This window comes from Anthonomus grandis, chromosome 17, assembly GCF_022605725.1.
Source record: "Anthonomus grandis grandis chromosome 17, icAntGran1.3, whole genome shotgun sequence".
Lineage (NCBI taxonomy): Eukaryota > Metazoa > Arthropoda > Insecta > Coleoptera > Curculionidae > Anthonomus > Anthonomus grandis.
Genome location: NC_065562.1, coordinates 17,673,743 through 17,697,529, shown reverse-complemented (window position 1 = coordinate 17,697,529; position 23,787 = coordinate 17,673,743). Strand labels below are relative to the sequence as shown.

Genomic DNA, 23,787 nt, shown 5'->3' with positions numbered 1-23,787 from the left:
ATAGGTTCAAAAATAATAGACTAATTTACTTAAGGTCTTCTTACATCGATTGCCAATAAAGTGCTTTATGATCCCAGTGAGTTTCAAACGAACTGGTCTTGATTTGAATTTTTTACGAATTTTTAAACTTGAGATTAATTTTTTTGGACCACTTTCAGAAAAACTCTCATAATTTAGAAAATATTTGACCAATTTATTTATGGACTTCTCCCATCTATCGTCAAGAAAACGCTTTACAATCTCACTAAATTTCAGGTAAATTGGTCTTTATTTAAATTTGTTGCAATTTTTTAAATTTAAGGGAAATTTTTTTAAAAAACGTTTATAATTTAAATATAATAGACGAATTTACTTAGGGTCTGCGCACGTCGATTGTCAACTGGACCGTTTATAATCCTAGTAAATTTCAAGTAAATTGGTCTTGATTTGAATTTTTTATTAATTTTTAAACCTTAGACTAGCTTTTTTGGACCACTTCTTGAAAAAATTTCATAATTTCAAAAATAATACACAAGTTCACTGAAGGCCTTCGTACATCGAATATCAGTTGAACCAATTATAATCTCAGGAAATTTCAAGTAAATTGGTCTTAATTTGAATTTTTAAACTTGAGGGTACATTTTTAAAACCATTTTTTGAAAAACTTTCATAACTTAAAAAGTATTAGACCAATTTACTTAAGGTTGTATACATAGATTATCAATAGAACCGGTTATACGCCTAGTAAATTTTAAGTAAATTGGTCTTGATTTGAATTTTTTAGGAATTTTTAAACTTAGGCTAATTTTCTGAAAAACCTTTATAACTCGACAAATAATAGATCAATTTACTTCTGGTCTTCTTTCATCGAATGCCAATAGAACTGTTTATAATCCCAGTAATTTTAAACTGGTCTTTGGTGAATGTTTATATGAATTTTTAAACTTGACAGTAAATTTTATTTAAACCATTTTTTGAAAAAAATCATAACTTACCTGTTTAAAATGAGGAATTGAATTTTTTTTCATTATTTTTGGACATTTTCTTACATAACTTCGAAGCTGTTAAATATATTTTAGTAATTATTTTGCAGCTTTATACGGGACACTCTATAGATCAATTCTATATAAAAAGTGTGACCCTAAGTGAAGAACTGCCTGGACTGGAACAATTTTGCTTCCAGGATAACTTATTGAGCTAAATTTACTAGTTTTTGAGAAATAACTTGAAAAGTATTATTACTACTTAAATGTGGATTACACTCAAATAAAAAGCATTGTCTGAAGAATAATTTCATATATAAACAATTCTGGTGGGTGTTACACTACCCGAGCTAGCAACAGTTTTAGGGGCCTTTGAAACAAGTGCGGAATTTTCAAATTACTCTTGGACATTTAACTCATATAACTTCTAAATTATTTAATATACTTTGATAATTCCTTTAGAGCATTATAGAGGACACTCAGATATTTACACAGTTACGCACCTTTTCTCCATATTTGTTCACCACATCACTGTACATCAACAATCGTTCATTCAAAGACGTTACGCTCCTGCCGTCTTTTATATCGCGGAGTAAGTCCTCCATTACTCCGATCGGTGCTTTTCTTAAGGGCTCCACAATAATCACTAAAATATTGATTTTATTGATTATTATCGAGTACACAAAATACTACTTACACTTGGCGTTGAGGTACTCCAGGGCGGTCTTCATGGTAATCCCGCTTAAATACTCCTCCCTGGTACCAATATACTGCGTACGATCGGACAATTTTTTATAAGAAACCTTTATAGGGTACCCCTTGAGATCATTATAGTAATCCGGTACTATTAGTCGACAATTTGTTTTTACAATGGTTCTATTAAAAAAGATGTTTCTGGATACGACTTTGACGATTTCCAACTGGGGTTCTCTCACCACCACCAGGGCCACATGCACACTTTTATTATAGCGAGTGTTTCGGTAAAAATCCCGAAGAATCTCCTGGTGGTTCCCGAAATGTTCCTCGTTCCCGAATATCACTAAGCGGAAACGTTCCTTCCAGAATCCCAAGGAGTCTAAAGCGTCCAGACAATCGTTCAATGTTACTGCATGTATGAGAAAGATCGTTTTCTCCCCTAGGGTCTGCTTTAAAGGTTTCCAAGTACCATTCTTCTGATCGGTTCCTATGCTAAATCGTGGGATTTTCAGTTTGTTCACTGCACTATTGATTTCATAAGATTCCTCCCTAGGGCCGAAAGTAATCGCTGTTCTCAGGTCGTAATCTTCTTTAATGATTCTTATACAAGTGGTTATGTCGTCACTAGAGGTGTGCAAAAGCAGTTTGGCATAGGCAAATGATGTTAAAGAAAAAAACGTTATTGCTACAAAGAGGGACATGGTAATTAATGGTAAGACGCACCCGGAACGTGTAATGATGGACGCATTTAGCACCTAATGGACACGTTTTTATGGGTTTAATGTTTCGATTTAGTCAGGGGTATTATTAGGGATTTATTACGAAAAAAAATGTTTTAAGGAGGGTGGTGACTTAGTACAGGGTGAAACATTTAACGCTAGAGACCAAATTGTTTTTGTTAAATCCCCGTAAGTTTTAGCTTGTTTTGATTTTTTTTATAAATTTTTAAACTTTGAGGCTACATTTTTTGGACCATTTATTGTAAAAAGATCATTATTTTAAAAATAATAGACCAATTTACTTTTGGTTTTCACACGTCGATTACCAATAGAACCGCTTATAATCTCGGTAAGTTTCAAGTAAATTGGTCTTGATTTGAATTTTTTACAAATTTTTGAACTTGAGGGAAAAATTATTTGGATGATTTTTTGAAAAAGTTCGTAATTTAAAAAATAATAGACTAATTTAATCCGGGTCTCCGCACCTCGACTGCCAATAGACTCGGCCATAATCCCAGTAAGTTTCAAGTCATTTAGTCTTGACTTGATTTTTTTTACGAATTTTTAAACCTGAGAGTAATTTTTTTGGAACACTTTTGAAAAAATTTCATAACTTAAAAAATAATAGAGCAATTTACTTAGAATCTTCTCCCATCGATTCGCAATAGAATCATTAATAATCCCAATAAGTTTTAAGTAAATTGGTCTTGATTTGAATTTTGTACGAATTTTTATACTCGAGGGCAAATTTTTGGAACCATTTTTCGAAAAACTTTTATAACTTAAAAAATAATAGAGCAATTTACTTAGAATCTTCTCCCATCGATTCGCAATAGAATCATTAATAATCCCAGTAAGTTTTAAGTAAATTGGTCTTGATTTGAATTTTGTACAAATTTTTATATTCAAGGGCAAATTTTTTGAACCATTTTTCGAAAAACTTTTATAACTTAAAAAATAATAGAGCAATTTACTTGGGGATTTATTCTATCGATTGCCAATAGAACCGTTTATAATCTCGGTAAGTTTTAAGTAAATTGGTCTTGATTTGAATTTTTTACAAATTTTTGAACTTGAGGGTAAATTTTTTTGGACCATTTTTTGAAAAAGTTCGTAATTTAAAAAATAATAGACTAATTTACTTAAGGTCTCCGCACCTCGACTGCCAATAGACTCGGCTATAATTTCTGTAAGTTTCAAGTCATTTAGTCTTGACTTGATTTTTTTACGAAATTTTAAACCTGAGAGTAATTTTTTTGGAACACTTTTGAAAAAATTTCATAACTTAAAAAATAATAGAGCAATTTACTTAGAGTCTTCTCCCATCGATTCGCAATAGAATCATTAATAATCCCAATAAGTTTTAAGTAAATTGGTCTTGATTTGAATTTTGTACGAATTTTTATACTCGATGGCAAATTTTTGGAACCATTTTTCGAAAAACTTTTATAACTTAAAAAATAATAGAGCAATTTACTTGGGGATTTCTTCTATCGATTGCCAATAGAACCGTTTATAATCTCGGTAAGTTTCAAGTAAACTGGTCTTGATTTGAATTTCTTATAAATTTTTAAACTTGACGGTAAATTTTTTGAACCGCTTTTTGAAAAACTGTCATAATTTAAAAAATAATAGACTAATTTATCTATGGTTTTCTCCCATCGATTGCCAACAGAACCGTCGATAATCCCAATAAATTTCAAGTGAATTGCTCTTGATTTTAATTTTGTACGGATTTTTATATTCGAGGGCGAATTTTTTGAACCATTCTTCGAAAAACTTTCATAATTTAAAAATTAATCCATCAATTTACTTAGGGTCTTCTTCCATCGATTGCAAATAGAACTATTTATAATCCCAGTTAGTTTTAAGTGAATTGTTCTTGATTTGATTTTTTTATGAATTTTTAACTTGGGGGTAATTTTTTTGGGGTAATTTATTGCTGTCCAAAAACCAAGTTAGCTCTAGTTAAACCAATTTTCCACTTAGAATCAATTTGTTTACATATAATTGATCTAGCGAGTGTCCTTTATGATATAGTAAAGGAATTATATAAATATCTTTAACAGCCTGGAAGCCTTATAAAAAATATCCTTGGGAGCCTAAGAAATTAAAACAAACCCCTTTAAGTAACAAATGCATAATATTATATTCCTTATATGAAATTAACAATAATAATAATAATAATAATAATAATAGAAGAAATGCGTAATGGCACCATGGACTTTCGTGTAAAACATTGCATTTACAACGATAAAACTAAAAATATAAGGTACAAAACGTCCTTTACAGTAAAAAAAAGACAATATAAAGAAGGGCGAAAATACTGCATTTTAAGAACCATATTTCTCTTTTTACACCATCAAATATTGCACATTAAACTAGATATTAAAAAAATATATTCGCTCTAACTATAAAATTATGAAAAGCTCACATTAAGCGTATTCAAACTTTAATGGCGGCAGGACTCTCGGTCATCGAGCTGAACCTGTTCACCCTTTTCCCCTTTAAGAGTTTAATATTTTCGCTAATCGAGGAACGTTTTGAGAAAAAATCGACCAGAGGTTGCGCGTTTAATATACTGGCCAGGAATTGTTCCACCGTGATGTACCACTGGATCTCCATTTTCGGAGTGGAAGGATTCCCGTTTTTATCCGGACTCTGGATGGTTAAAAAAAGAATTAAACGCTTTAATTTATTCGGATTTTCATTGGTCAAAGCTTACCTCGATCGATAGGGGGCTCTGTGCGCAAGCGGCCACCGCAGCAGACACCAAACTGTCCTCACTCTCATCTCTCGAGACGAAGAACTGCTTTCCCACGTCTCCCAGCTCTAACAATAACGTCCCCACATTGGCTATGGCATGGTAAGTATCCTTAAGAAGAATCACTCTTTATAACGGGATAATTATACTAAAGGCGAACATCACTTACCAATTCCTCGGGTTCCGCTTGGAAAATGTCATAAACGGTTTTCCACATGGTGATAAAGTGGGTCTGGGGCATCCTGGGTACCGATTTTAGGTTCGTTTTGTTGTCTTTCGATTGCACCAGGGTGCGTAAGTTGTTCAGACTTTTACTCTCCCAATCTCCTCCTCTGGATTGCTCGGTGCCGAGGCTCGACTGGCTCCCTATTGAAATGTCCAGGGACGATTGGGAGTTTACGCTTTTTCTGGAACAATAACGGAAGTGAGAACGTAATCCGAGATATTTCTTACGTTTCCAGGAAAGTCCTTATAGGCATTTTGAGAATTCGTCCAAGCAGTTGAAGCCATTTTTTGGAAGGTAAAACTGATTCTAGCTTAGGACGTATTGGAGATACAAAAATGGTTCATATATCTAGTTATTCTTTATGTTCTAAAGAAACGAATATGCCTGGAATAAATGATTTCTTTATTCCAGGCAATAGGGGTTTGAATTCTGCTTTATAGGGAAGAAATGTCCAGGAATCATGTCCTAAAGACACGAATATGCCTGGAATAAATGATTTGTTTATTCCAGGCAATAGGGGTTTGAATTCTTCTTTATAAGGAAAGAAATGTCGAGGAATCATATTCTAAAGATACGAATATGCCTGGAATAAATACTTTTTTTATTCCAGGCAATTGGGGTTTGAATTCCTCTTTATAGGGAAGAAATGTCCAGGAATCATGTTTTAAAGATACAAATATGCCTGGAATAAAGGACTTCTTTATTCCAGGCAATTGGGGTTTGAATTCTACAGGTAAGAAATGTCAAAGGATCATGTTCTAAAAGTACGAATCTGCCTGAAATAAATGACTTCCTTATTCCAGGCAATTGAATGCATCTCCAATTTGAGTGCCTCAAAATAGTTTTCACTTAACTCTCAAAAAAACTGGAAAACGTAGAGAAAATATTAACATGAAACCGAAATTGCCCTAGCTAAGCTAATTTTGCACCTAGGATCACTTTCTTTACATAGAATTGATCTACAAAATGCCCTCTATAAGGTCCCAAAGAATGACAGAAAGATCTTAAATAGTTTGAAAGTTATATGAGAATATGTCCAAAAACAATAAAAAAACTTAAATCGACTCTCCAAATCTTCTGAAAACTGGGACTGGGTGGATAAAACTGACTCTAGCTCAGGACGTATTGGACCCACAACAATCGTTCGCATATGAAATTATTCCCCAGAAAACAAAGTTTCTTTTAGTATGACTTCCATGTAAGTGCCTCAAATAGTTTTCAAGATATCCTTAAAAAAGTGAAAACTGTAGTGAAAAAAACACCATGAAACCTAAATTGCTTTAACCAATCCAATTTTGCACTTAAAATCACATTTTTTATATAGAATTGATCTACAGAGTGCCCTCTTTAAGGCTCTAAAAGAATTACCAAAATACGGTAAATAGCTTGGAAGTTATAATAAAAAATATATATTGTTTTAGTTTGTTTAGATTGTTGATGTAGAATCAAGCATTTTCAAAAAAACTGGATCTAATCATTTGATAATGAAAAATGCTTCTTTTACATTTGTTCCTAAGTGATTTTTTTTTTTAAATATGTTTATAGACTGTGTTCAACAGTTGGGTGGAGATGACCACCTAAAAATTAAATTAAAAGAAAAAATTAAATTAGTTTTGTCCTGTTTTATCCATATATCAAACCACTGTAATGGGGGTCGCTATACCGAGTGTTGCCTACCCACTTGGTGCATTTGCATGGCCATAAGAGCCCAGTGGGTCAGAGCTGCCATTTTAAAGGACAAAAGTCTTTTGAATTTTTTTTAATTTAATATATGAATAATTCCTAATATTGAGCGAGGATTTTTACCAAAGCTCGATTCAACCGAACTTGAAAAAATCCCATTTTCTTCCAATAGTTCTTAGGTTACTCGGTTTTTTTCCAAGCATACCAAATGCCTGGAAGAAAAACAAAAATACTTTGACTTCACACTATGCAAGATTTAGGGCTTCAAAACGTTTTTAGCCTTTTAATTTTTAAGATAAATAGACTGGGACTGTTATCTCAATAATGTGTTTCAAAAACTGCAAATTTAATTAAGATGAAGATGGGTAAAACTGACTATAACTCAAGAAGTATTAGACCCTCAAAAATATGAAGTTATTCCTTAGAAAACGTTGCTTCTAAGAAATCCAAAATAAGTTCCTTAAATATTTTTTTAAATATTCCTCGAAAAAGCCATAAGACAAAAATGTTAAGCCGATTTCAGCCCAGGATCATATTTTTTACATACAACTGCCCTCCGAAACATTACAAAACGGCTCACCCTGTACTCTCTCACCTGTCCACCACCAACTCCTATCACCCAATCTGTCAACCCTTGAAAGGAAAAAAAAAACAAAAAATGTCATTTCTCATCTCATCCAAATTCCAGCTATGAACCGTAATTTGCCCCATTACAAGATCCTCGTGCACGAGAACACCATAAACATCCTCACCAAATACACCTTCCAACTGAGAAATGGTCTCCAAGGGACTGCTCCCGTCCAGAATAGAGAGGGACGTCGTCATCCGGACCCTATCCTGGAAACTTGGAGTTTACAACAGAAGGATTTCGGGAAGAGTTTCCAAGAACCAGTGCAGGTTAGTTGTCGGTTTTCAATGTTTATCTGACGGGGTAAAAGTGGGAAGTACAGGAAAATGTTGCTAAAAAAAATGCCCTTTTTCAGTAAAAGTGATCCTTAAAAAACTAGAAAATTTAGGAAAAAAATTGCCCTAGGTCAAAATGGGTTTAGTGCAGTCAAGTTTCAGCCTGTTATAATGCTCTAAAGGAATTACAAAGATATCTCAAATAAAATTTCCAATTTGTTTCAAAAATTTCAAATCTACAGAGTTTTGAGTCTTGATAGATAAAACTGGTTCTAGCTCAGCTAATATTGGACCAACAAAAGTGGTTTATATATGAAATTATTCCTCAAAAAACGCCTTTTCTTTGAGTAAAACTTCCATTTAAGTAACTCAAATAGTTTTCAATTTATCCCTAAGTAAAGTGAATCTAGTATCGTTAGAAATAAGTATCCCTGAGTGAAGAAAATTGCTCGAAAATTGCCCTGGAGCAAAAGTTCAAGGCAATTCTAACTTGAAACTACATAGAATTGTCCTACAATATCTCAAAAATATCCTAAATGGCTTGGAAGTTATATATGGAAAACCGTAAAAGTTTGAAGTCAACAAAAAAAAAATTTAAAAATTATTCCAGGAGCACGTCAGAAAAATATGCCAATTGTCTGGAATAAAAATTAAAATGTGACTTTTACTATCTGGATTTTTAAATTTTTGGAAATCATGAAGTCTATAAAAAATCAATTCAGCTGCCTGGAAAGTCCTGAATAATGATCCTAATTAGTTGGAAAAATTATTGGAAAAGTTATTTCAAGAACTTAGAGTACGTGAAAAATCACCTCAAATGCCTGGAAAAAATTGATGATAATTAATCCAGAGACAAGCGTGACAAATTATATCAACTATCTGGAAAAAAATACATTATCAAGACTTTTGTTTTAATTTCCAAAATCTTCAACTGCCTGGCAGAAAAGACCTGAATAATGATCCTGATTATTTCAAAAAAATTATTCCAGACCCCTGAAATTAAATTTTCACGTATTAACTGACTGGAAAAAAATTAAATAAAGATCCGATTTCTTAAGGAGAATGCAAAAATTAAAATTTCCTAATTTGTTCCATAAACTCTAGTGAGATCTGAAAACTGGCTTTAGCTCGGGAAGTATTAGACCCACGAAAGTGGTTTATATATGAAATAATTCCTTAGAAAAAACTCTTCTTTAAGTATAACTCCCATTTAAGTAAATTAAAAAATAAAATACTAAATAATCTAGTGAAAAAAACTGGCCTGGAACAAAAACTGTTCTATTTAAGGCAATTTTTAAGCTAGAACCAAATTTTTTACATAAAATTAATCTACAGAGTGTTCCCTACAATACAGTAAAAGAATTACACGAAGATCTTAAATACTTTGCAAGTTATGAGGGAAAATATCAAATAACAGCTAAAAAAATCAAAATTTCCAATTTGTTCCAAATACCTTAAATCTGATGGGGTTTGGTCTTGATGGGTAAAACTGGTTCTAGCTCAGAACGTACTTGACGCACAAAAATCGTTCGTATATAAAATTATTCCTTAAAAAGCGCTTTTTCCTTAAGTAAAACTCCCATTTAAGTAACTCCACAATTTTTCGAGTTATGCGTAAAAAATTTTGTAAAAAAAATTGACCTGGAACAAAAATTGCTTTAGTCAAAACAATTTTTAACCTAGAACCAAATTTTTTACATAGAATCGACCTACGAAGTGCCTCCTATCATATATTAAAAGAATTACCAAAATATCTTGAATAAATTGAAAGTTATAAGGGTAAATGTCCAAGAACAGCTAAAAAATTAAAATTTCCAATTTATTTGAAAAATTTTACCTGAAATCGATAGGGAAAACCGGTTTTAACTCTGAAAGTACTTGATTCAAAAAAATCGTACATATATAAAATAATTCTTTAAAAAACACTTTTTCTTTGAGCGAAACTTCCATTTAAGGCGCTCAAGTTATCCTTAAGAAATTTGACACAAAAAAATTCCCTGAAACCAAAATTGCTCCTATAAAGCCAATTTTCCACCTACGACCAAACTTTTTACATAGAACCGATCTACAAAGAACCCTTGATAATATAGTAAAAGAATATACCTCAAAAACCCCCTTTTATGTAGAAATTTTAGTAAGCAATCAAAGGCACCACCCCCGGTACTGGTTGAATGCAAACTACCTGACCCAAACGACTGTAAACCCCCCGAAGACGTGTCCCTAGGGAGAAAAAACAAACAACCGGAGACAATCCCTTGTTATCCCGAATGTAGAAAAGGAACGGCTCATTTACCTGTGAGAGGTTGTCTACCGTGGGAACGGGGTGTGGAATTATGCCCCGGAAAACAACCGGCAAGGTAACCAACAAAGCAAAACTGGAAATAATTTATTAGTATAATGAATAATTTCCCCTTAGGAAACTGGAAAGTGAAACGTGCGAACATTTATGTGAGCCCTATGCGGGTCAAGGGTTTATAAACCGGTTTAGAGCGTCCAAATGCGAACTGAGACGCTTCCAGAAATGTTTGGCGAAAACTGGAGATCCTGCCAAATGTATGGATCTGGCACCCGTTTTGGGATTATCACGGAAAGTGCGTGGATTGTTATTTATTGCTATTTTAAGTTTATATAAAATTTCTTTTTATTAGGTTTATCCGATGATGCACGCGATGCAGAAGAAGGGAATACCCGGGGGGGCGGTCACCTTGTCACACTTTCCCCATATGTCAAAACCGAAAAGTGATGAAGACGACTGTTGAATTATTCGTTTATTTTTTGTGAATTAAAAGTTGGAATTTTTTGTGTTTGTTTTGTGCAGGTGGTGGACTTGTAAAAATGGTTAGAAAATGTGCTGTTTTTGAGTGAAGACCCCATTAAAGTAGCTCTAAAAGTTTGCAAGTTATGCTTCGAAAAGTAGGGAATTTAGTGAAAAAATTTGCGTTGGAACTAAAATTATTATAGTCCAGGCAGTTTTTGGCTTAGGATTAATATTTGTGCATAAAATTGATCTTATTAGAGGCGCTTATAATTCAGTAAAAGAATTACAAGAGTATCTTAAATAGTTTGGAAGTTATAAGCGAAGAACATCTGAAAAATTCAATTTGTCACAAAAACCCCAAATGTTTGGGTCTTGATAACTAAAGCTGATTCTAGTTCAGGAACTATTTGACTCACAAGAATCGTTCATATATGAAATTATTCCTCAGGAAACACGTTTTTTTTGAGCGAACCTTCTATTTAAGTAACGCGAATAATTTTCAAGTTATCCTCAGAAAACTAACAAATTGAGTAAAAAAATTGCACTGGAACAAAAATTGCTCTAGTAAAAGCATTTTTTAACATAGAAGTCGCTGTTTTACATAGAATTGACCTACATAGAGCCCCCTATCATAGAGTAAAAGAATTACGAAAATATCTTAAATACTTTGGAAGTTATAAGGGAAAATGTTCAAGAACACTTAAAAATTTCCAATTTGGGGCTTTTGTAACAGAGGTCTGGGTTTTGATAGGTAAAATTGGTTCTAGTTCAGAAAGTATTTGACTCATAAAAATCGTTCATATATGAAATTATTCCTCAGAAAATTCTTTTTCTTTGAGTAATACTTCCATCTAAGTAACCCCAACGGTTTTCAAGTTATTCTCGAAAAACAAAAAAATTTCCCTTGGACAAAAATTGTTCTAGTCAGGGCAATATTTAATCTAGAACCAAATGTTTTACATAGAAATGACCTATAGAGTGCCCACTACAATATACTAAAGAAATCACAAAAAAATCTTCAATAGTTTAAAAGTTATTTAGGAAAATGTCAAGAAAAGTGTATAAAACAGGTCATCAAACAACCCCTATTCTTAAACGTCTGGAATAAAGTTGAAAACCACGTCAAATTCCTGGAATTAAATTAAACATTACTTCAAATGCCTGGAAGAAACTTGGAAATGGCTTTAAATACCTGGAATAGTGACTCTTCATTTTAATGTCCTTTGCAGACCTTATTTTATTAGTGTCTTTGACAAATTTAACTTATCATTCAAGAATAACGTAGCGGTTAATATAAAGTAAAGAATATAAATTTAAACATTCTGCCATTGAAAAAAACCTTAAAAATCTAAACACAATTGAATCTTTTTCAATTAAAGTGCAACTTGAACAAATCATCCCTCGTAGGCAACCGGCACTAATATTTCACGCTTTTCACCCTATACAAAACCCAACAATCTCGTTCACCTTCACCTGCCAAAAAAACGTCAGAATCCCGAAATTTTCGAAAAATTGTCATCCTCCATCATCCCTAATCACCCCCCATCAACCCTCTCCCCCTTTCCATCATAACTAATAAAATATTTAAATTTACCGCCATGCAAACCTCGAGACAGTTCATACTTCACATGCAACAACAAACCGCCACGCAATCACGCCCCTATTCACTAAACGGCCTTTTCAAAGGGTGGAGCAGCCATTGTTGCGAAGACGAGTGCCGAAAGTCGTTGGAGCAAGAGAGAAGAGCACAAAAGTGAGGCGAAAAACCTGCGACACTATTTAATTTAATAAGCGTTATAATCCTGTAGGTATGTAATAGAAAAATCCTGTGGACCGTCGATATTCGAGACGTGGAGACCGAAGGTGCCCGATTTAACACCCGTGAACTTCCCCACCATACAGAAAAGCATGATGAAACAATTCGGGCCGAGAACCTGCCACCCCGGTATGAAATTTAACGCGAAAACCCGATGCGATATCGCCAAAGAGGTGGTGGAAAAGCAGAAAATGTTACATCCGAAATGGGTCAGGTCCTGTCCGCCCATAAAGGACAAAACCGTATGTTCATTTAGAAAAATCTCATAGAATCTTCGCAAAGATACTGAATTGACGAAAACACACTGGCTACACGTGTTTCGCTCTAGATAGAGCATCATCGAGCCACTTGTAGTGTGATACACATACACACTTGCAGCGTAAATGGCTTTTAAAGGCTTGAAGTTACTCTAACCAGAATGCAACACGTGCCTGTATCCTATGTTTCCTTTAATTTCGTATGCTCACGAACGCTCTTTATTAACCGTTTTTTGTAGCTTTTGGGGCCTTTGATCCCGAACAGGGACTGCGTGAAACAATGTGAGGGCGCCAAGGGGTGCAGGAAGAAGTGCGACCCGAAAGTCCCTGAAGGCGACTGGGATCCTGACGCCTATTGAGAGATACAACGTCCTGGATAATAAGGTTGTGGATGTATAATGGGGTGCCGGGGTTGTCTGGAATAAATGCTGAACATTGGGGAGTTTTTTTTTTGTTTAGGGACAATTATGGAGAGCCAGTGAATATGGGTTAATTTTTCAGACTTTTGGGACATTTTTTAAACGTTATTCCTGTAACATGTGAATGTCTCAACGTGACTCAAACTGTCTTAAAATTAATAGTAACGAAATAAACTCCAAGTCACAGGCCTCAAATTTAAGTTTTAATTTAATTTGTTTAATTAAACATTGATTTAATGCGAGCCGGTCTCTTTGGGAAAAGATTGACTATTTCTCGGGATCTCTTAAAATATATCGTATAGGGAAATTAGTTCAATTTGAAGTTATTTAGGTACAATAGTAAATAAAGTGTTAGGTAGCATATTAGGCTACAATCCAGGAATTCGTGGGGACTTTTATTTTCTTCCCGGCTTTTGGAATTACTTTTTAATTATTTTCTATTTCCAGACACATGAAATTGGTTTTCAGTTATCGTTCCTTCGTTCAGGCTCTCGGGAGTAATTTTTCATTTTATTCCAGGCTTCCGGAGTCAAATAATGTACTTGAAAGCCTGGAATAAAGTATCCCTGGAAAACATGAATAATTTAATTGGAATGCCTGGAAGATACAAAAAATTGAGTCTGAAATCAGATAAAAAATTACTGCCAAGAGCCTGGACAAAGGAACGACTAATGAAAAACCGTTTCAAGTGCCTGGCAGTGCAAGAATGTTAAAAATTAGTCCAAGAAGTTGGAACAAATAATCCTGTCAAATCTCTAGGATAACGTACAAAGAAATTACCCTAGAAACCCTGGAAATGTTGAATACATTAATGTTAGTGCCTGGAACATACAAAAAAAGGTCTGGAAGCATTTTAAAAGGAATCCATTTAAGTGATTTTAGTAGTTCTCAAGTTATCCTTGAAAAACTAGGAAAATTAACCTGGAATCAAACTGGGTCTAGTGCGGTTAATTTACATCCCAAAATTTTTTTTTTATACAAAATCGAGTGCTTACTAATAGCTTTACAGAATCGCACAAATATCTTAAATAATTTGGAAGTTATAAGGGAAAATATCCAAGAAAAGCTAAATAATTAAAAATTTGCAATTTGTTCGCAAAAACCCTAAATCTGATGGATCTTGGTGAGCAAAACTGACTCTGACTCAGAAAGTATTTGACTCACAAAAATCGTTCGTATATGCAATAACTCCTTTAAAAATGCTTTTTCTTTTTAGTAAAACTTCCATTTAAATAGCTCATAAAGTTTTCAAATTATCGTTAATAAACTAAAAAATTGAGTGACGAAAATCGCCCCGGATCAAAAGTTGTTCTAGTCAAGGCAATTTTACAGTTTATTTATGTAGAACTGCCCCACAGAGTGCCCGCTATCATATAGTGAAGGAATTAGAAAAATATCTTAAATAGTTTGGGAGTTATAAGGGAAAATTTCCAAGGACAGTTTACAATTTGATCCAAAAAGACTCAAAAGTGTGGAAGAATTTTTTTAAATTAGTTCAAACGCCTGGAATAAAGTACAAAAATTATTTCTAAAGCCCGGAAAGCCCGCCTGACTTAGGAAAATCCTTAAATCCCTGCACTTAAAGTTTCCAAAATCCTGGACTAATTTTTCCACGTCACGGCACCTGAAACAGGTTTTCCTATCTGCAGGCTTTTGGAAAATCTTTATTGTTTTATTCCAGAAACTTAAAATGAATAATTTTTTCCAGGCTTTTAGGCACTTAATATGGTTTTTTTTTAAATTTTTCTTTCCTTCGTCCAGGCTGTTTGGGGGTAATTTTTACGAACTTATATGTTATTAGAATTAATTCACTCAACTTTTCCAGAGTTTTTGGAAATGGAAAAAAACACACTTAAAGCACATTCATTTTATTTTCGGGGGAAATTTAGTGACTCAACCCGAAGATTTATGACCTGAAGATCAGCTGCTATTGTACTCCACAAAGATCTGCAAATGGTATAGCAGAACTCCCAAGGAGATCAAAGCAGTCAGTTCTCACAAATACTCGCTGCTGTCGATCTTGTTAGTAGGAAGAAAACCAAAACAAGGATTTAAGTTCCTGGACTAATTTTTTTTACATCTTTTAAGGCTTCTCTTAGATCAGTTAGGGTTTTAAATTAATTTTTAAAATTATTCCAGGCGATTGGAGTCCCTTTTAGTATTTCCCAGGCATTAGAACTAATTTATTCACTTTTTCCAGGGATTTAATGCTTTCCTTAAGTTTTCTAGGCGTTGGTAATAATTTTCTTATTTATTCCAGACGTTCGAACTAATTTTTAAATATGCTTTCACTTCCAGGCACTTGTAACGATTTTTTATGTAATACCGGACCTTAGGAGTCTATTAATTTGGAGAATTAATTAATTCACATTTTCCAAGGATTTAACACCTTCCTTTAAGACTTCTCGACTTTATAAGATTAATTTTGATACTTTATTCCAGGCTTTCCAACTAATGATTCAAGTTTCTTCCAGGATTTTGGAGATTTCCGATTTTTGTGTCTGGAAGATGCACAAAAAAGATAGTGTTTTTAGAATTAATTTGTTCACATTTTTAGAGTATTTTTCTACATTATTTAAGGGTTTTCTTAACTGAAGCAAAGTTTGCAGGCGCTTGAACAGATTTTTTAAATTATTCCAGCCATTTGGGGTCGTTTTTTTTTATTTTTCAGGCGTTGGTATTGATCTATTTAAGTTTCCAGGAGTATTTTCTTTTATATTATCCCAGGGATTTTTGGTTCCAAGTGCCTGGACTAATTTTTAATATTCGTCCAGGTCGCGGCACCTGAAACAGGTTTTCGTTCCTATCTGCAGGCTCCTGGAAAATCTTTATTGTTTTATTCCAGGAACTTAAAATGAATAATTTTTTTCAGGCTTTTACAATCATCTTTTGCATATTCAGGCAGTTAATATGGTTTTTTTAAATTTTTCTTTCCTTCGTCCAGGCTGTTTGGGGGTAATTTTTACGAACTTTTCAAGTCATTCTTTATATCTTATTAGAATTAATTCACTTAACTTTTTCAGAGTTTTTGGAAATGGAGAAAACACACTTAAAGCACATTCATTTTATTTTCGGGGGGAATTTTGTGACTCAAACCGAAGGTTTATGACTTGAAGATTAGCTGCCATTGTAATCCACAGAGATCTGCAAATGGTATAGCAGAACTCCCAAGGAGATCAAAGCAGTCAGTTCTCACAAATATTCGCTGCTGTCGATCTTGTTAGTAGGAAGAAAACCAAAACAAGGATTTAAGTTCCTGGACTAAATTTTTTTATATCTTTCCAGGGATTTAAGGCTTCCCTTAAATCAGTTAGGGTTTTAAATTAATTTTTAAAATTATTCCAGGCGATTGGAGTCCCTTTTAGTATCTCCGAGGCATTAGAATTGATTTATTCACTTTTTTTAAGGGTTTAAGGCTTTCCTTAAGGTTTCTAGGTGTTGGTAATAATTTTCTTATTTATTCCAGACGTTCGAACTAATTTTTAAATATGCTTTCACTTCCAGGCACTTGTAACGATTTTTCATGTAATACCGGACCTTAGGAGTCTATTAATTTGGAGAATTAATTAATTCACATTTTCCAAGGATTTAAGACCTTCCTTTAAGACTTCTCGACTTTATAAGATTAATTTTGATACTTTATTCCAGGCTTTCCAACTAATGATTCAAGTTTCTTCCAGGATTTTGGAGATTTCCCTTTTTTGTGTCTGGAAGATGCATAAAAAAGATAGTGTTGTTAGAATTAATTTTTTCACGTTTTTAGAGCATTTTTCTACATTGTTTAAGGGTTTTCTTAACTGAAGCAAAGTTTGCAGGCGCTTGAACAGATTTTTTTAATTATTCCAGTCATTTGGGGTCGTTTTATGTATTTTTCAGGCGTTGGTATTGATCTATTTAAGTTTCCAGGAGTATTTTCTTGTATATTATCCCAGGGATTTTTGGTTCCAAGTGCCTGGACTAATTTTTAATATTTGTCCAGTTCGCGGCACCTGAAACAGGTTTTCGTTCCTATCTGCAGGCTCCTGGAAAATCTTTATTGTTTTATTCCAGGAACTTAAAATGAATAATTTTTTCCAGGCTTTTACAATCATCTTTTGCATATTCAGGCAGTTAATATGGTTTTTTTTAATTTTTCTTTCCTTCGTCCAGGCTGTTTGGGGGTAATTTTTACGAACTTTTCAAGTCATTCTTTATATCTTATTAGAATTAATTCACTCAACTTTTTCAGAGTTTTTGGAAATGGAAAAAAACACACTTAAAGCACATTCATTTTATTTTTGGGGGGAATTTAGTGACTCAAACCGAAGGTTTATGACTTGAAGATCAGCCGCTATTGTAATCCACAGAGATCTGTAACGCAAATAGCGATAGATAAACTCTTTATTCTCTATCTCTACGGTATTTCGTACTCTGTACCGCCGTTCGGGCTTTTTCGTTGCAGAACGAATATAGACGACCTCGCTTTCTTAAGCGACAACGAAAAGGACCTTTCTATTGTAAAGATATTATTTTCTTCCTTTTTTTTAGCGTGTATTGTGGGAAAGAATAAACTATTGGCACAGCGGAAATTTGTAGTTACGGCATTGCACCACAGAATTTTGTTGTTAAGCTGTGCTATTGGCTTAATTATTTGGATTTAGCACCGACTCCCCGTCCGTACGCCGTGAACCGCGAAATTTTATTAGGAGAGAGAAAAAATTTAACGTGCGATGGACGGGAGTCACTACCTGAATTTTTTAAGTGTTATGTCATGATTTATTTTCAGTTTTTCGTTTTTTATTTATATTTGTATTCTGTGATTTAGGGTAAAAGGAGAAATCAAATTATTTTACTAGGTAAGTACTCATCCATTCCCTCAAGTAAATAATATCCTATGTAAAATTACACCTTGCGATTGATTAATTAACCGGAAGAGTTCCAAAAATCTGCGGTCCGGTAATGCAAAAGGGTCACTCATGTCTCTCATCACTCGTTTTTCAAGACGATTTTCTTGCATTCGCTGCCGATTTTCTAACTCGTTAATTAAAAATCTTTGCACAGGAAGCATTGTAAAGTTTGTGCTTGAACTAAGCGTTTTAGGCGCTAATGAATCAAAGAATTTAATACCGCTCGTCTAATCGGGTTCAATGAAAGTTAAAGGATGTTAGGTGAACATAAAAAAAATCCTGGTATTTGCAGTCCGGAAAAGTTGGAAAATTAATTGAAGTTCCTGGAAGTATGGAAGGATTATTTAAAGTCCATGAAAGGCTTAAGAAATCACCTGAAAAACGTGAATAGATTAATTCTAGTACCTGGAAGGTAGAAACAACTTGCTCCAAAAGCCTGGGAGTCCTGCTTGATTTAAGTAAAGCTTTAAAATGCGTGCGAAAATATTAAAAATTAGTCCAGGGACAACAAAATTCTCCAGACAGCCAGTGTCACTTCAGAAAAGCCTTAAATCCCCGTCTGAACGTCTGAAAAACATACAAAATGCCTGGGAGATATAAAAAAGGATTCCTAAATCCTGTAAAAAAAAAAAAACATTAATATGAAAGCCTGAAACAATGTAAAAAACGATTCGCAAAGTCTGGAAGTCTCGCCTTCGTTTGAGGAAAACTTTAAATCCCCGGAAAATGTGAATAAATTAATTCTAACTTTTTTTTGAATTGAAAAACACAAGAACTGTCTGGAAGATATAAAAAAAGTAACTGTAATAAAATGAAAACATTACTTCCAAGAGCCTGGACGAAGGAATGAAAAATAAATATCCAGTCCAAGTGTCTGGATATGGAAGAATAATAAAAATTAGTCCAGGCACTTGGAACCAAAAATCCCTTAAATAGATCAATTCTAACGCCTGAAAAATACAAAAAAAACGACCCCAAATGACTGGAATAATTAAAAAAATCTGTTCAAGCGTCTGGAAACTTTGCTTCAGTTAAGAAAACCTTTAAATAATGTAGAAAAATACTCTAAAAACGTGGAAAAATTAATTCTAAAATCAATATATTTTTTATGCATCTTCCAGACACAAAAAAGGGAAATCTCCAAAATCCTGGAAGAAACTTGAATCATTAATTGGAAAGCCTGGAATGAAGTATCAAATTGAAGTTGAGAAGTCTTGCCTGGTTTAAGGAAGGTCTTAAATCCTTGGAAAATGTGAATTAATTAATTCTCCAAATTAATAGACTCCAAAAGTCCGGTATTACATGAAAAATCGTTACAAGTGCCTGGAAGTGAAAGAATATTTAAAAATTAGTTCGAACGTCTAGAATTAACTAAAAAAATTATTACCAACGCCTAGAAAACTTAAGGAAAGCCTTAAATCCTTAGAAAAAGTAAATAAATCAATTCTAATGCCTGGGAGATACTAAAAGGGACTCCAATCGCCTGGAATAATTTTAAAAATTAATTTAAAACCCTAACTGATTTAAGGGAAGCCTTAAATCCCTGGAAAGATGTAAAAAAAAATTAGTCCAGGAACTTAAATTTTTGTTTTGGTTTTCTTCCTCCTAACAAGAACGACAGCAGCGAGTATTTGCGAGAACTGACTGCTTTGATCTCCTTGGGAGTTCTGGCGTGGGACTCTGTAAATTTTCTCTATTTATAGAAGGAAGCGAAGAGACAAAGATCGCTTAATGTCTTGGCACTCTATAAACATTTCCTTATAAACTTCGTTGTTGCTCGGGCATAGAGAATTCGATGATTATCTATTCTAAAAACATCAGACAATTGAGCATAGTCCAGCTGTGAATACAAGAAGAAGAAGAAAATGACATTGGCAATATTGACATTGTGACTTTTTTTTAATTTTGCTTATGTCAAAAGTTTGTTGTGATGTGAAACTTAGAACTTAGTTTTTGGCTTCGTTTTACATTCATTTTCATTGATTCGATAAAAAAATGACTCTAGAGAAAAAAAAAAGTAAAAATTGACTACATACTGCCACTGGAACGTTCCAGGACCTCCCACAGGACTCAACGGTGACGTGGCGTCCCCAATTACCAACCCGTCGACGCTTTTCTCGACGCTACTGAAAAAATCGGTCGCCTCCGAAGCGATTTCCGCGCCGGATTCGTGTTTTACCGGCGACTCGATGTCGGACATGCAAAGTAAAGGCGGCAAATGGATCGTGTAGAGTAATTTTAAGCGTTGCGCAGCCTCCGCGGTCGACGTGAGCCCCAAAGCGGCGGCCAACTCCCTAAAGTTCAAATAGCCGTCTCTGTTGCAGTCCATGAGCTGAAACGAATAAGGACAATAGTCGGGGAGGAATTGTGTCTTAAGGGGTTTGAGTGCGTTACGTTGAATATTCGGGCGGCTAGAGATTCGGCCGTTTCTCCTTTGCCCCAAGGGGATAAGGCGGCGAACAGGATTTTAAAGTAGTCGAAGTCCACCTTGTAGACCTCGTAGGGTTGTAGACTGGGGTCGTGTTTATCGGGGATCGTCTTTTTTTGGGAAATAATCTCTTCTCTGACTAGGCTCAGTAGATCCTGCAAATTGTATATCATTTAATAGTAATAATAATAAATGGTCTTTATTTATATAGGAAAATGAATATACAAACATAACGAGCGAGGTTTAGCCTAGACTACACTCACACTGAACTTACTAGCTTGATGCAAACGTATTTTTTTTTATAATTAATGGCACTATTACTTAATTCATAATATATAGATTTGAAGAGAAAGAAAATACAATTGATACATAAGAAAGAGAAAATAAGACAAAGAAAGAAAGAGCAGTAGAGTTCTCGTTATATGGACTAAATTACTGCGATTATATTTACAATCACTATTGTGATTCTGCCCAAAAGCTTTTGACATCTATTTTGAACTTAACCTGAAAATAGTGTAGAAGGGAATTATGAGCTCTGATTATTGAATAAGTAAAAGACTGTTTAAACGTGGAAGTTCTAAATCTAGGAAGGACACGTTCGGGAAACGAATAGTGCGATAATGTGTATAAACCCAAGCAACACATCATATATTTTTTATAGTTAAATATATATTTATTCAAAGATTTTTTAGTACATTTTTGGTTTTGGTATATTTATCAACCGTATATGGTCAAGTTATATTTGTATATCATATACGATTCTGTTTACAAAAAGGCAGAAAATTTTGGCATTAAAATTTTATATATTAATTTCAATGCCTGGAAAATATAAAAAACAACTCCAAAGGTCTGGAAGAATTTAAAAAAAATTAGTTCAAAAGCCTGGAATAAAGTTAAAAAATCATTCCTAGTCCGGAAAGCCAACCCCACTTAAGGAATCCCCAAATCCCTGGAGTTAAAGTGTCCAAGTTGTGAATTTTGAAGGTTCAGTTGATCTGAAGGGGTTTGGTTTTTAGGGAGTAAAAGTGGTTTTAGTACAGGAAGTATTGGAGACAGGAAAATGTATGGAAATTTGGCACCGGAACTTTTTTTTTCAGTAAAAATTCCATTTAAGTAATTTTAGTAGTTCACGAGTTATCCTTAAAAAACTATGAAATTTAGGGCAAAAATTACCCTGGAGTCAAACTGAGTCTAGTGCGGTCAATTTTCATCCCAAAATAAATTTTTTTTAAGCAAAATCGATATACAGAGTGCTTCCTATAATGCTTAACAGAATCGCACAAATATCTTAAGTGATTTGTAAGTTATAAGGAAAAATATCCAAGAACAGCTAAATAATTCAAAATTTGCAATTTGTTCCCAAAAATCCCAAATCTGATGGATCTTGGTGAACAAAACTGACTCTGGTTCAGAAAGTACCTGACTCACAAAAATCGTTCGTATATGCAATAATTCCTTTAAAAATGCTTTTTCTTTTAAGTAAAACTTCCATTTAAATAGCTCAGAAAGTTTTCAAGTTATCGTGAATAAACTAAAAAATTGAGTGAAGAAAATCGCCCTGCAACAAAAATTGTTCTAGTCAAGGCAATTTTACATCTATAGTCACTTCCCTTATATAGGATTATCCACAGAATGCCCGCTATCATATAGTGAAGGAATTATAAAAATATCTTAAATAGTTTGGGAGTTATAAGGGAAAATGTCCAAGGACAGATGAAAAAATTTACAATTTCACATAGCCTTGAGGTCTTCGAGTAAAAAGTGAAAAACTCCTTATTTCTCCCCTTCTCGAAAGCAAGGTGTATCCCTATGAAAATTGCAATATTTGTGCTATTTTTTATCGCAAATAAGCAGAAATTCAGTTTTTTAAGATAAGTCATTAAGTTTTGAACAAATTTCTGTTTTTTTTTTTTAGTTAAAGATAACTATATAACTAGATAACTCGTTGGGTCTTCTAGGCATCAAAAAAACCCATTTTCCAGACCTTTGGAGTAATTTTTCATTTTCCTCGAAGGATGTTAAAGCCTCTTTTTAAGGCACTCCAGGCTTTTAAGTTAATTTTTATGCAATTCTAGGACGTTGAAATGATCGTTAATTTTCATCCAGGATTTCGGAGTAACTTTTTATGCAATTCCCGGGTTTTGAATGATTTTATATGTGTCTACGCATTAGCAATAATATTTTCATGGTTTTCAAGGATAATTTTTCACGTGTTCCAGGTCTTGGAATTTTTAATTTTTGAATCTTTTCTAGGCTTTTATAGTAATTTAGAGTAATAGATTTTATACTAGATACTATAATAGATACTAGGATTTTAGAGTAATTTTATATGCTATTCCAGGCTTTTGGACTCAACCTTTACACTTGTTTGCCAATTGTTTTTCATTTACTTCCAGGGTTATTTTGTCATTTAAAGCATCAGAGGAACATTCTTTACATAATTCTTCCAGGGATTTGCGCTTTTATTTTCCAGGCTTTGGACAAGGGTCTTCCAGATACTGGAGAACATTTTGTCACATTTTCCAAGCATTTCAATTAATTTGCCAGTCTCTTGGGGCCATTTATTAATTCGTCAAAGGATCAACTTGTTTTAGAAAAAAATAATTTCTCAAAACGGGAATGTCCGATTGACTTTCGGTCTTTTCTGTTTAAGTTTATATAAATCCCGCCTTGATTTAACATGTTAAACATGAATTCATATTTCTTACTAACTTCACATCTAACTAGGAAAGTATCCGATTGAGTGACGCTCTTTTAAATTTGGTTCATTCATAAAAGAGAAATCCCCGAGGATGGATTTGAGAATAAAACATGTCCGTGAGTTAAGGATATGTATCATCCTGTACTCAGTAAAGTTATACAGCAAGAAAAGTGATATTTTTTGACAAAGCTTGATGGTTTTCTTACTTTGCCCTCCCTGTATATTTACGTGAGCAAGAAACCACTTTACCTGTAGTTCCTCTTTGGTAAAATAGCCGTCGCTCGTGACGCACCTCAGGACGTTTCTCTCGCAGGTGTCCTCAAGCTCCTGCACCACTTTTAGACGGTGTTTCAGCCTAAGCCGCTCGATTTGTCCGGTGGTGAGGAAACCGTACTTCCTATACGCCTCGTACACCAACACTTGAATGGAAACCGTCTAGAAATTGGAAAAAAAACACTAAAAACGAGCAGGTACTGTGTCGATGGAAAAATATGGATTTTGAAAACGTACCATTAATCTAGTATGACTATTGCTAGCTTTTATAGTCCTGAAGATACAAATATAGTTAA

General features: G+C 33.8%; 3 protein-coding genes across 4 annotated transcripts in view; 2 read left to right on the top strand and 1 right to left on the bottom strand.

Annotated features, from left to right (window-relative positions):
• Positions 1–4,501: 4,501 nt before the first annotated feature.
• Positions 4,502–23,787, bottom strand: part of LOC126746249 (TBC1 domain family member 9) — a 32,207-nt gene continuing 12,921 nt past the window's right edge. For both annotated transcript variants that reach the window (XM_050454405.1, XM_050454406.1), the window contains exons 16-21: positions 23,468–23,653; positions 20,484–20,672; positions 20,126–20,421; positions 5,311–5,548; positions 5,103–5,252; positions 4,502–5,038 (exon numbers count right to left, since the gene is read on the bottom strand). In XM_050454405.1, the coding sequence (XP_050310362.1) occupies positions 4,823–5,038; positions 5,103–5,252; positions 5,311–5,548; positions 20,126–20,421; positions 20,484–20,672; positions 23,468–23,653 (1,275 nt within the window). In that variant the 3' untranslated portion in view covers positions 4,502–4,822. The remainder of the gene's footprint in view (positions 5,039–5,102; positions 5,253–5,310; positions 5,549–20,125; positions 20,422–20,483; positions 20,673–23,467; positions 23,654–23,787) is intronic.
• Positions 7,667–10,753, top strand: LOC126746250 (uncharacterized). The gene is made up of 4 exons (XM_050454407.1): positions 7,667–7,947; positions 10,080–10,310; positions 10,370–10,544; positions 10,602–10,753. The coding sequence occupies exons 1-4, from the start codon at positions 7,826–7,828 to the stop codon at positions 10,710–10,712; spliced, it is 639 nt and encodes a 212-aa protein (XP_050310364.1). The 5' UTR covers positions 7,667–7,825; the 3' UTR covers positions 10,713–10,753.
• Positions 12,295–13,163, top strand: LOC126746251 (uncharacterized). The gene is made up of 3 exons (XM_050454409.1): positions 12,295–12,464; positions 12,520–12,769; positions 13,024–13,163. The coding sequence occupies exons 1-3, from the start codon at positions 12,310–12,312 to the stop codon at positions 13,141–13,143; spliced, it is 525 nt and encodes a 174-aa protein (XP_050310366.1). The 5' UTR covers positions 12,295–12,309; the 3' UTR covers positions 13,144–13,163.